Source organism: Helobdella robusta (genome assembly GCF_000326865.2).
Source record: "Helobdella robusta unplaced genomic scaffold HELROscaffold_33, whole genome shotgun sequence".
Classification (NCBI taxonomy): domain Eukaryota; kingdom Metazoa; phylum Annelida; class Clitellata; order Rhynchobdellida; family Glossiphoniidae; genus Helobdella; species Helobdella robusta.
The window spans coordinates 930,103-942,427 of NW_008704623.1; the positions used below are offsets into that span (position 1 = coordinate 930,103).

Genomic DNA, 12,325 nt, shown 5'->3' on the forward strand with positions numbered 1-12,325 from the left:
GAGAAAATGACGATCCTGTAAAAAATAATCCAGATAGACCGGCAACTCCGACGAATGATGAAATTTTAATTAGAAACTATCCGGACGAGACGGCCGGTTCCGCAGATGAAATTTTAAATGGAGAGAATGTATAGTCAGAGTTGATGTTGACATCTATCAGCTCCATGATTCCTGGCTGGGTGAAGTCCTTAGAAGTAAATGTCTTGCGACAGTTCATGTTTATCTTGTTGGTTTTGAATATGAGACTAAGCGGATGCATTTGCTGTTGCAGCTGCTGTTGTCGTTCGTCATCATCTACATTTGCAAATGGTTCTCTATAATCCAGAGTGTGCATCGATAAAGAATAGGCCTGTGGAACGTTGTCAGAACAGGGTTTCCTCGGTTTCGTTGGGAGTGATTGCTGATTGTAAAGTGTTGATGACTTCGAATGTCGGTTGGTTTCCTGGGAAGAATCGGAGAAGTGAAAATCTGGAGCAATGTTTTTTGAAGAAGTGTCAGGCCTTTTAATGCATTTCAATACAACGTTCTGTTTCTCGTTGGATGAATTAGCGGCTTCTGCTGTTGAATTTTTGCGAGGTGACGGCGATGATAACGACGATGATGGCAGATGTTTTGATGAAACTGAATCTGGCTGAACTGAAAGTTTCCTCGGAACAGCTGGTTTCATTTTCCCTCTAGTTGGTGAAACGTCAACAGCAGCAGCAGCAGCAGTAACCACAGTAGGTAAGGACTCAATATTAAAGCTACTATCTTTTGCAGAGGAATCTGACCCAGCAACGTACCACGTAGTCAGTTTTTGTGTGGTACTTGGTACCTTAGCCGCTGGGATGGGTTGTGCTGACGGTGACGATGTTTGAAGGGGTGATGAACGCAACGAAAGATTTGCAGGCTTTTTCGGTGGAGGAGGTTTCGTGGAAATCGATTTGGCGTCCAGCGCATTCTTTAAACTATGGATTGGCTTCGTCAGTGACGGCCTGGGGGTTTTGGTGACCGGGAGAGGCGATGAGGGCTGGGGCGTTGAAGTTGATGATCTTATTGATGGTGGGGGTGCTGGTGGCGGACCGGAAGGTGCTTTGCGAATGGGAGATGGAGATTTGTTGATTGGTGATTTAAAGTTTGATGATGATGTTTTGGAAGATGACACTGGGCAGTCGAATTTTGATGCTGGTGGTGTAGTTTGCTTTGAACCTAGTGACGTTTGTTTCTGCAGACGGCCTGTAGAATTTGGTGGCTTGGTGGTTTTGTTTTGAGATGACAATTTTTTATCTGATTTTTTTGTTGCTAATTCTTTGTCTTGATTAGTGAAAGATTTAGGTTCAGCATCAACTTTTTCAATAACTTTTTCACTACCTAAACCTTTCGATTTTCCATTCAACGTAGGTGGCGCGTCGTTATTGATAGAAATTTCATCAGTTAAATAAGTGACTTCAACGGTTTCTGAAAAATTTACAGACTCAGATACCTTAGTAATATCAGGAGAATTAAACTCTTTGACAGTTTTTAAAGTTGGATTATTAGTTTCTGCTTTGTCTTTTGCTTGTGTGTCAGAAGGTGAAGGCAACTTTTGCCAGAAATTTTCAGTCCTTGAAGTCTGAATAGATGGCAGGGAGGACTGCTTTTTGATTTTGAGTACTTTTGTGCTGGGTTCTTGTTCATCTAGCTGTTTAGTCACGTGCAGTAGATGTTCGTAATTGAAGATTAGATTGTCATAGTCATGTGCTTTCTCGTTGGCGTTCAACTGCTCATTGTCGTCTTCAGCAGCTGATCGCAAATTTTTACGTTCGTCACTTGCTTTCGAAGTACATGCGATGTAAAATGAATCATCTCCAGGATTTTTTAAATTAAAATATGATATATCTTCATTCATGTTTGTACACATTTCAGATGTATGATCGATATCGTGAGTATCATAACTATCCTGGTTAGATAGAAATGCATCTCTAAAATTATGATTTAAATCAGGTTCTTTGGTGAAACTCTCCGATACACCAACAGTAATAAAGTCATTACTTGAGTGTTCTTTAACTGTTTTGAAAAATTCCTGACTCAATATCAAAGTTTCAGAGGATGTTTCATGCTTAATATTATTCATCTTCTGGCTATCACCCCTTTTGTTATTTATTGTTTCATTGAGTTGAATGGCACCATCAAAATCGTTATAACCATTATTATGGCTATCGCCATTGGGTGCGTCATCATCACTTTTACTCCTTCCATTAACGTTATTGTTATCATAGAATGATGCGGAGTCTTCTAAGTTTATACGAGTATCATTTTCATCATCAAAACCTCCACCGACATCGTCGCCATTTTCATCTAGGTACCCATCGGATCTCGATAATGGGGCAGTCTGATCCAAAAACGTAGGTGTCGTCTGATTGGTCGATTTGTTGTACTTCTCAACCAATGACAGTTGCACTTCTGGGTTCTTCCACCAGTCAAATTTAGACTTGATGGTGGAGTTTTTATTTTCAAATTTTAAATTCTCCTCTCCTTCTGTTACTGATATGTAATCCATTGGAAACTGTCCGACGTTATCTAGGTCAAAAATGCAGGCACCATAGACAAATAAATCGTCAATAACTTCATAAATCTCAACTTCATCACCTTCATATAAACTGATTTCTTCGCTTAGTTGGGCTGCAAAATTTTGTAAAACAACCCCTCTTGCTATTATCTTTGTTTTACTTTTTGCTTCTTTGTTTACTTTGTTATATATGCTTAATTTTTTAATAAAGTTTAATGGAAAAATTCCTTTTTTTGTACAGCTGTTTGATGAAAATCCTTCACACCAATTTTCATCGATTTGCCTTTCGAGGATTATGATTTCATCTTTTCGTGGAATTTTAATTCAAATTCATAAATATTAATTTATTAAAATTAACAATTAAACTTATTCATTCTATTCTAATTTATACATTTAAAACATAGTAAAAAAAAAAAGATTTACCAAATCGAATTTCAATTCAACTAATTTTTTGGAGAAATTTAAAAACTCAAAAACTGACTATCAAACTAAGGCCAAGGAAAAACAACACCACATAAGCCAATAAAAAAAACTAAATTAAAAATAATAATAGGTAATCATAATTATATAATTATAACTAATTATAGCAAGCACGAATGTACATTTTTCATATTTTGTACTGTATATGTACTATTTAACTATTTACTAGAATAATATGTCAATCAAAGAGACATATAAGATGCATTACGTAGTTAACAAAGCATGTTGAACTAATTAGAAAAGTAGTAACCACCATTTTCAAAGTACAAACCATTAACAGCAAACAAATAATATGTTTTTGTTTAATTAATTAATGAATTAATTAATGAATTAATTAATATTTCTAAGTTTATGACTAAATAATTAATTAAGGGTGATAAATAATATAGAATAATTTCAAAAAGTTATTGATAAAAAAAAATGTATCAGTTAAATCTAGCAATGTTTACAAAGCAGAAATTATACAGAAAAAAATTTGTATTGAGTATAAGTTACAAGTATTAAAAAATTTTGTCAAAATCAGTAAGATTCTAATAAAAAAACAAACTTACTTACTTTTTTCAAAATTCAGATCCCCATCAATACCTGTAATGAAGGAGGCAATGGATAGACAGACCTCTCCCAGACCTGAATAACCTGGTAATGCACATAACTCCACATACAATTTTGGAAAGCATCCTTCTGTATCACAATCTCGACGATACGGATTTGAATCATCAACATTATTGCTCACTAATTTATTCTGGGACTCATTCCTACCATACAACCAGTTGTTGTCAATTTGTTTGGTCACTAGTATAACATCCCCTTTTTCAAAATGTATTTCTCCCTCTTGGGCCTCATTGAAATCGTAGAGAGCCCTAACTAAGTATGGGTTTAAGTTGTTGTCATCGTCACCCAACACTTCCTTTTCCATTATTATCGATTTTTAATTAATTATTTAATTTATTTAATTAAACTTATAAAAATATAAAAATTAAGTGAAAATAGCTGAAAACATAATTGATAATCAGCTGAAATCATTTCTATTTGATTTGGTTTTCATGAGATTGTCGTTAACAAAAATTATGGATAAAAATTAGATAAAAATCAACCAAAACAATATTTAGTTTAAAAATTGTGAAAGTTTTAAACTTATTTAAATTAAATCAGCTGACGGAAAAGCGAAATAAAAATGAATTTTTTCTTAAAAGATTGTTTTTCTTTATAGTTTTTTTAGATGTAAACATTATTTTAAAAGGAGCTAAAAGTGAATTCAAGTTATTATAATAAAAATTTAGACAGGTATAAAACACATATATAGAATAAAATGTATAAAGTTATATTCCTTAAGTATGTGGAATGCATTTTTATAAAATACAATCTATCAATATTTAATATACAATTACCTTATAATAACTTTCATAAAAACCTCGGAATTTCGATTCCTACTAGAATAGACACTTTCACGCTTATGAGAGTGAGTACTGCATGTATATAGAAACAAACTAACAGCTTAATTCACTATGTCAGCCAACATTTTAAAAAATTGAGCTATAGTACATAGTTCATAATGATAACTATTCAGTCAATTCAAGATACTATATTTCCATAGATACTCAGGGATTGAGTACTAGATGAATCGAATAACAAACTACCAGCTTAATTCACTATAGCAGCCCACATTCCCAAAAATAATGAATCATATTGCATAGTTCATATTTATTCGCGTCTAAAAACTAAAAATTATAAATATTCCTGTCTAAAAACTGAGTTTTACTGACTTTTAGTAACAACGCTGCTTACATCTGGCCTAAGATCGAATGCTTCTAATCTGTCATCTTTATCTCACTTGATTATTCTCCGCCAGCAGTGTAGGCAAACAGAAAATTTCAATTAGTTCATTTAGTTTTAAAGCCATATTTCAGAATTATCATATAATTTTAATGGAACTCATCACAGTTACTACTATACGCAACTTAATACTGCTATTACAACAATGTTGCTATTTTATTTTAGTTTTCCCAGCCATAATCATTTATCACCTTCAAAGGAAAAAAGGAAAAACAAAATTAATTTTATTAAAAAAATAAACATAATACTACCATTTTGTGATATTTTGCAGGTTTAAAAAAATTCGAATAATTAACAAATAATACATTTCAAAAGATCGGAATGAAATAAATTGAACGTAAGAACAACATAATTAATTTATTTTTTCATTCTAATAAAATTTGTTCTTATTTAAATATTAAAACTAATAATTTTACTAAAATTTCCAACGCTTTTTTGGTATAATGATTTAAAACAAATCCAATTCAAACTTCAAGAGAATGTGCTTAAAAAGATGTCGTTTGTATTGCAGATGATGTCAATGTGGATGACGAGATGACGATAGCTGTTACCTAATCATAATGATATTAGGAGGATTAGGATGATGAAAAATGATAAGACGACAATAAAATGATAATGTTTCTGATTGATAATTATATTAGCATGAGATCCATCGAAGAATGATAAAGATGATAACGTCAGTAATGGTGATGGCAAAAATAATTTGATTTGGATAAGAATAATGCCATAATGAAATAACACAACGCAGCACAGTAGTATAAGGAAAATAATCACAATAAAAATAACCTTTCTATAAAGAAGATAATTATGCTTTCAAAGACAACAAAATATTTATTAATAATAAAAACATAATTACATTGATAATTTAATTATATAATTGCCGAAATCAAGCAATTATAAATATGCCTCTTCACTCATAGTTCCGTAATAACCAGTCGCACATTTCGCCAAACTTTGCGAGAATACGTCGCCTGTGGCCCGTCTTTCGACATTCGCACAGAAGGTCAAATTTGATTTGTCCATCCGAACGCAGTGTGGGCAGTTTGAGGAGAAATCTTCGAAGCAAAGGGCGCAAAAAATCGCGTCGCAAGTACCTTGCGGGCAGTTGAAGACCTCTTTGACGGTTTCTTTGCAAGAGAAACAAACATTCAAGGACAGTAGAGTTCGAAGTCGTCTTTCCAGCGGCTTCGTCATGACGTTGCATTTTCTGTCATTTTTTCCTGATTGGGGAAAAAATAATTTTTTTTGGTTTATTTTCTCAACTTTTCTGTCGACGGACTTTTTGATGAAATTGAGTTGTTCGGGGCGATTTCGTAACAGGTTGTCGTGGAGAGATGTTATTCTTCGCATTTTCACAGCCGGGTAGTAGTAGCTCATTATCGAGTCTTTCATTCTGGTTATCGGTACATTCAGCACAACGCTCATCATCATCAGAACATTCAAAAGAACGATCAAGAGAATAGTCAGTAGAGGAACATTACCGATTTGAAAATTGCAAACACCACTGAAAGCGGAATCAATATTTTCGACTGATGTTTTATTCGAATCCAAGCGGGCGATATTCAACAAGATTTGTAACATCTCGACCACTGCCTCGTGACCGTCAACAGACTTGATGGCTCCTACTTCTTTTTTACTTTTCAAGAAATTCTTCGACTCCTCATCAGCACTCCAGCAAACGAGATGAGACGTACCTGCCGATTCAGCCAACGACTTGTTGATGATGACCAACGCAAGAGACATCACCAAACTCACAAGGACCATCTCACATCCGACAAGCAAATGATTCCTTTCAATTCGACTCAAAGTCCATTCAGTTCTGTCAACCAATAATTTTTTTTCAAAATTTTTTAGCGGGAAAATACTTTTCTTACCCGCAAAACGATTAGTTGAATATAGATCATAAGCGACTAATGAGCTGTCGACAATAATATTTCCTTGAATATCATTGGTCAAGAATGTGATGACGTGACGACGAGCGGCAACCAATAGGATAAGAGAAGCTAACGGAAGAGCCAGCAATTGGCTGTAAATGTGTGAAAAGATGGCGAGTATGTACGACCAACTCTTGAAGTTTGTCACATTGTGATTTATCTTGTTTGAAGTTTCTAACTGCGTGTCGGCTCTGCTGATGCTGGCGTTTGCATTGATGTTGTTGCTGTTTCTAAGATCGATCTTACTCCTTTGGGGGGTAATAATTTTATACCTGACGCCCCCCTCCACACCATGGATTGAATCACTATCTCCTATACCGGCGAATTTAATATTGCCAGCAGTTCCATATGCGTCATAATCACCATTCACCACATCTCCTCCATCAACATAATTTCTCTCACCACCACCACCAAACTCCAGACCTTGTTTTTCTGTTTTTATTTTTTCAAATTTCAGAGTTGCTACGACTTTAGCGGTTGATTCGGCAACTTCCTTGAGAGCTTCATCGGCCCATGAAGATGGGCTGCATATCGAAACCGTATCGGATAAGGGCTGGCATATTTTTTGCTCGTTTAGCGGTTTGCAAACGTCTTTATCGGTTTCGGTATTTCCGTTGAATGAGTATGAAGGCGATGATGACGATGACGACGATGACGATAATGAGGATGAGAATGATGATGATGAAGAAGAGGAAGAAGATGAAGGTAGAGCTGGTAATGATGGTAGAAAATTTTTTAAATATGACCGTTCATCTATTTGCCTGAAAGTTGAAAGTTTCAAATTTTTATATAAATTTATTCATCTTAGAAATAAATTAAAACACCCAAAAACGAGTTTCAACGTTAATATTTATTAAATCGTGATTTTAATTTTAAATTTAATCTTAAAATTATTTCGAATTTTTTCAGGTTGCTTTCCATTCTATAGACAACAACACCTCTATGGAATAATTGCACATGGCGTTAGAGAAGATAATTTAATTAACCCATCCACCCCAGTAACCTTTTCAGAGCGCGTGATATGTGAGCCTTCTTCAGTGCTAAATTTGTTGCGAGAAATTCCTGTGGTTGTTGTTGTAGTTGCTGCTGTGGCTGTTGATGTCGTTGGCGATTTTCTTGCTGCTGCTGTTGTTGTTGTTGTTGGGCGACCTGTTGGGCGACCATCTCATTATACTTCTGTCTCTTAGACAGCAGTTGCTGTTTGGTGAGCCAGCGGTCCGGGTTGATGCTATCCAGAATGTTGCGGGCGTGTTTGTAGACCGTGCCAAGGGCCTCTGTCACCCCAAAGCATTGTTTCCTCGCCTCCGCTATAACAGTTACGCAAGATCTGTGGGCCCGTTCTGTCAGGTCCTTACACACCTGGCGAGAGAAAATTTAATTTTTTTTTAATTTTAATAATTTTAAATTCTTTTTTTTTGTAATTTTGTTTTATTTTTTGTAATTTTTAAAGTGGTTTCAAACTAAATAACATTTTAAATTTTTGTAAATTATTGAAAAAAACATAAAACAGACACAAAAAAATATACAAACAAACGCACACACACGCAAAAACAAACAAACACAGACACGAACACACACCATACAAACCCTCAGAGCACTTTACAATGACACCGATCTTTAATACAATGAAAGACCGCAACGACGTTTGCATCATCATCGTCATCATCATCATCATCGTCATCATCATCGATCATCACCATCATAATCATCATCGTCGTCATCGTCATCAGCACAATCACAGCAACGAACATGGAAAATAAATAAAAATTGATGACAAATATTAGCCTCAGGGCGGTTAAAGGCATATATCCACACATACATACATTTATACATACATACATACATACATACATACATACATACACACATACATACATACATAAAATGATAAACATACACATACACATCTATTCTGTCACGTATTACCAAGCAAACAAAGAATGATGCAACCGAGATGGTACGTTATTTGCCGGAAGTAAACAAATTATCGCTCAATGGCTTCAGGACAATAGACATCATATTAACGCCAACGTGAAAACGATAACAAAGATAACAAAATTTACGACAGATAACATAGATAATAGATAACTAAGATAACAGAGACAAATGATAATCTGTTCGTAAAACTATCGTCTACAACAACAACAACAGCAACAGCAGCAGCAGCAACAACAACAACAACAACAACAGCAACAGCAGCAGCAACAACAACAACAACAACAGCAACAACAACAACAACAACAGCAACAACAACAACAGCAACAACAATGACAAACGTCAGCAACAAAACATCAAGAATAGTAACAACGACAGCAACAACAAACAACAGTAACAAAATTACAAATAGAAGCTTTGCATTGTCTAAAAAATAATAGGTAAGTGTATATGATTCTGTAGAAGATTCAATTGCAATTGCTCCCTTATTACATATTACATACATAAAACCACATACAACTACATACATAAAAACACCCAACCACAAACAAACAAACCTACTAACACATACAAACAAATATACAATCTCATACAAACAAATATACAATCGCATACAAACATTCATTCATCCGCATACATGCAAACAAACAAACATACAAATGCATACCGACATACAAACACGTACGCAGACACACACAAAACGACAAACAAATAATTAAAATTAGGCATATGACAACAATGGTAACTAAAATTCAAGCAGGGTTGACATCGTCTTGCCCCATCACATCATTCATCTATCCATCCATTTTTCTCAACTACTCATCCACTTTTCCATCCACCCATCCACTATTTCTTGATCCTACTACTACAAACCAACTTCTATAACCCATCACTTTATCCATTCATTCATCTATCTTTTCATCCATCTACCCATCCATTTTTATCAACTACTCATCCACTTTTCATCCATCTATCCATCCATTTTTCTCAACTACTCATCCACTTTTCCATCCACCCATCCACTATTTCTTGATACTACTACAAACCAACTTCTATAACGTTCATAATTTCACCTTAAGGCGCTATAAAAATTGATCGAGGTTGCGTTTTGTTTTTCTTGCGGCGAGGGGCTTCAGCCATTTTGTCATTTTACGATCAGACATTAGTTCAATAGTGCTCTGATTGTAGTTGTATTAGTAGTAGTAGTAGCAACAACAGCAGCAGAAGTAGTAGTAGTAGTTGTAGTGGTAGCAGTAGTAGTAGTAGTAGTAGTAGTAGTAGTAGTAGTAGTAGTAGTAGCAGTAGTAGCAGTAGTAGCAGTAGTAGTAGTAGTAGTAGTAGTAGTAATTATGGACAAAAATTTGTTTTTAGCAATCAAGAAGGCAATTCAAAAATAAACAAACAAACGAACGAACGAACGAATAAACAAAAAACAAACAAACAATTGATCAATCAATCAACCGCTCAATCATTAAGACAAACAAAAAAAAACTAACAAACAAAGAATAGATAACAAACAAACAATAAAAACAAAGAACAGACGAACAAAGAGTAAAAAAACTCACCTTTTCTGCGTTACCTAACATCGCAATGTTCCCATGACTACCATCATCATCATCATCATCATCATCATCGTCATCGCTATCATTACTATCATCATCGTCGTCGTCGTTGACATCATCTTCATTATTTTTTATCTTTGGTTGTTTTTGTCGTTGTTGTTGTTGTTGTAGTTGGTGGGTTTTTCCAATCAGACGCCTCGTAATCAGCAATAATTTGTTATACGTTTCGTTGTATATATTGTAGTATCGAGATGGTGATGACGATGATGATGATGATGACGATAATGATGATGATGACGACGACGATGATGATGATGAAAGGGATGTAGACGATGATTGGTTGAGATGTAAAACAACGCCCGGAGATTTGAATACAAATGATGACGATGGTGACGATGATGATGCTGATGACGAAGACGACGACGATGATGATTGTGGTAAAAATGATAAATACGGGTGCGAAGGAGCGTACCCTGGCGTTGGAGATGGTGACGATGGTGAACCAACACGAGGTTTATACATTGCGTTTGAATGGTAATCATCATCATCATCATCGAGTGGCTTCCGCTGATGATGATGATGTTGATTTTGATAATTATGATGTGGGTGATGATGATGATGAAAATCGCATTCGAGAAAGTCAACTAAACTTTCCAGGTTCAATTCCATCTGAAGAACTGGTCCTCGGAGAAGCGTGGCTGGATCGATTGAATGAGAGAATGATTTTTATTCATTTATTCATTCATTTTTGAATTCATTCATTTGCTCGTTCATTCATTCATTTTTTAATTATCATTCCATTCTTTCGTCTGTCTTTTATTGCTTTATTACCTCACATCATTCGCTTGTTCAATAAATCATCATTTTATTCATCGTTTGTTCCTTCATTTGTTCATTCATCATAATCATTGTCGTCGTCATCACTATCAGCAGCAGTAGCAACAGCAGCAGCAGTAGTAGCCTCAGTAGCAACAGAAGTAGTAGCCTCATCATCCACAACGTCGTCGTCGTCTTCATCATCCTTTTTATTACGGTTGAGTATTTTTTTTATTTTTGTTCTTACAACAAACGCGATTCTGTCCTTAATTATCGTCATAATAATTATTATCGTTGCCATCCTCATCATCTTCTTCCTCTTCCTCATTTTCATCATCATCATCTCCTTCTTCCTCTTCTTCAGCATCATCACCATCATCACCATCATCGCCATCGTCGTCGTCATCTCAATAAATAATTCACACCGAATTCCACTTGTACTTAGCACTCACCTCGCCTATTATACACTTAAAAACACACACGCGCACACACACACGCACACACACACATACGCAAACACACACGCACACACACACATACGCAAACACACACGCAGGCACATACGCACTCAACAAATGAGTCGTAACCGTAAGACACGTACAACTAAAAATTTCATCGCTTTATAATTAGCACACTGTTTTAACGACAATCCAATTAACTACCACATCATAAAGAAATCATACACACACGCACCATGTACACACACACGTACAAACATGTACCCACACATACAAACATGTAAACACACGCAAATGATGATAATGATGATGAAGGCGGTGTTAGTTCACAAGCAATTAAAACACACATACAAATTCATATATTTGAAAAATTACTTTTGTATTTAAACATTAAGAGAACAATCACAGCCAACAACAACAACAAACAAGGCAACAAAGTAAGAGTTGAAAATTGTTGGCAAGTGCATCATCTAGCATGGAAAAACCATGTATGCATGTATTAATTTATGCCCTCTCTTTCTTTCTCTCTCTCTCTCTTTTTCTCTTTCTTTCTCTCTCTCTCTCTCTCTCTCTCTCTCTCTCTGTGTGTGTGCGTGTGTGTGCGTGTGTGTGCGTGCGTGTGTGTGTGTGCGTACCATCCTTCCTTTGAAGAGAGATTGCCTGACTGAATTATAGGTTATAATCAATATGTATGTACGGGTGTGTGGTGTGAGGTGTGGCGTGTTTTATGTACTTATAATTGTATGTACGGTCTGTATTTATTGCCTTGTATACATTGTA

At 35.3% G+C, this 12,325-nt stretch overlaps 2 protein-coding genes across 2 annotated transcripts; both read right to left on the reverse strand.

Moving 5' to 3' along the window:
* Positions 1 to 76: 76 nt before the first annotated feature.
* On the reverse strand, positions 77 to 3,923 carry HELRODRAFT_175340 (hypothetical protein; the record flags this gene model as incomplete). Its single annotated transcript, XM_009022770.1, has 2 exons — positions 77 to 2,832; positions 3,563 to 3,923. 2 exons carry the CDS (start codon positions 3,921 to 3,923, stop codon positions 77 to 79), a joined length of 3,117 nt encoding a protein of 1,038 aa, XP_009021018.1.
* A 1,811-nt stretch (positions 3,924 to 5,734) lies between these two features.
* HELRODRAFT_175341 (hypothetical protein) lies at positions 5,735 to 11,261 on the reverse strand (the record flags this gene model as incomplete). Its single annotated transcript, XM_009022771.1, has 4 exons — positions 5,735 to 7,535; positions 7,778 to 7,836; positions 7,924 to 8,133; positions 11,196 to 11,261. 4 exons carry the CDS (start codon positions 11,259 to 11,261, stop codon positions 5,735 to 5,737), a joined length of 2,136 nt encoding a protein of 711 aa, XP_009021019.1.
* Between the last annotated feature and the right edge of the window lie 1,064 nt (positions 11,262 to 12,325).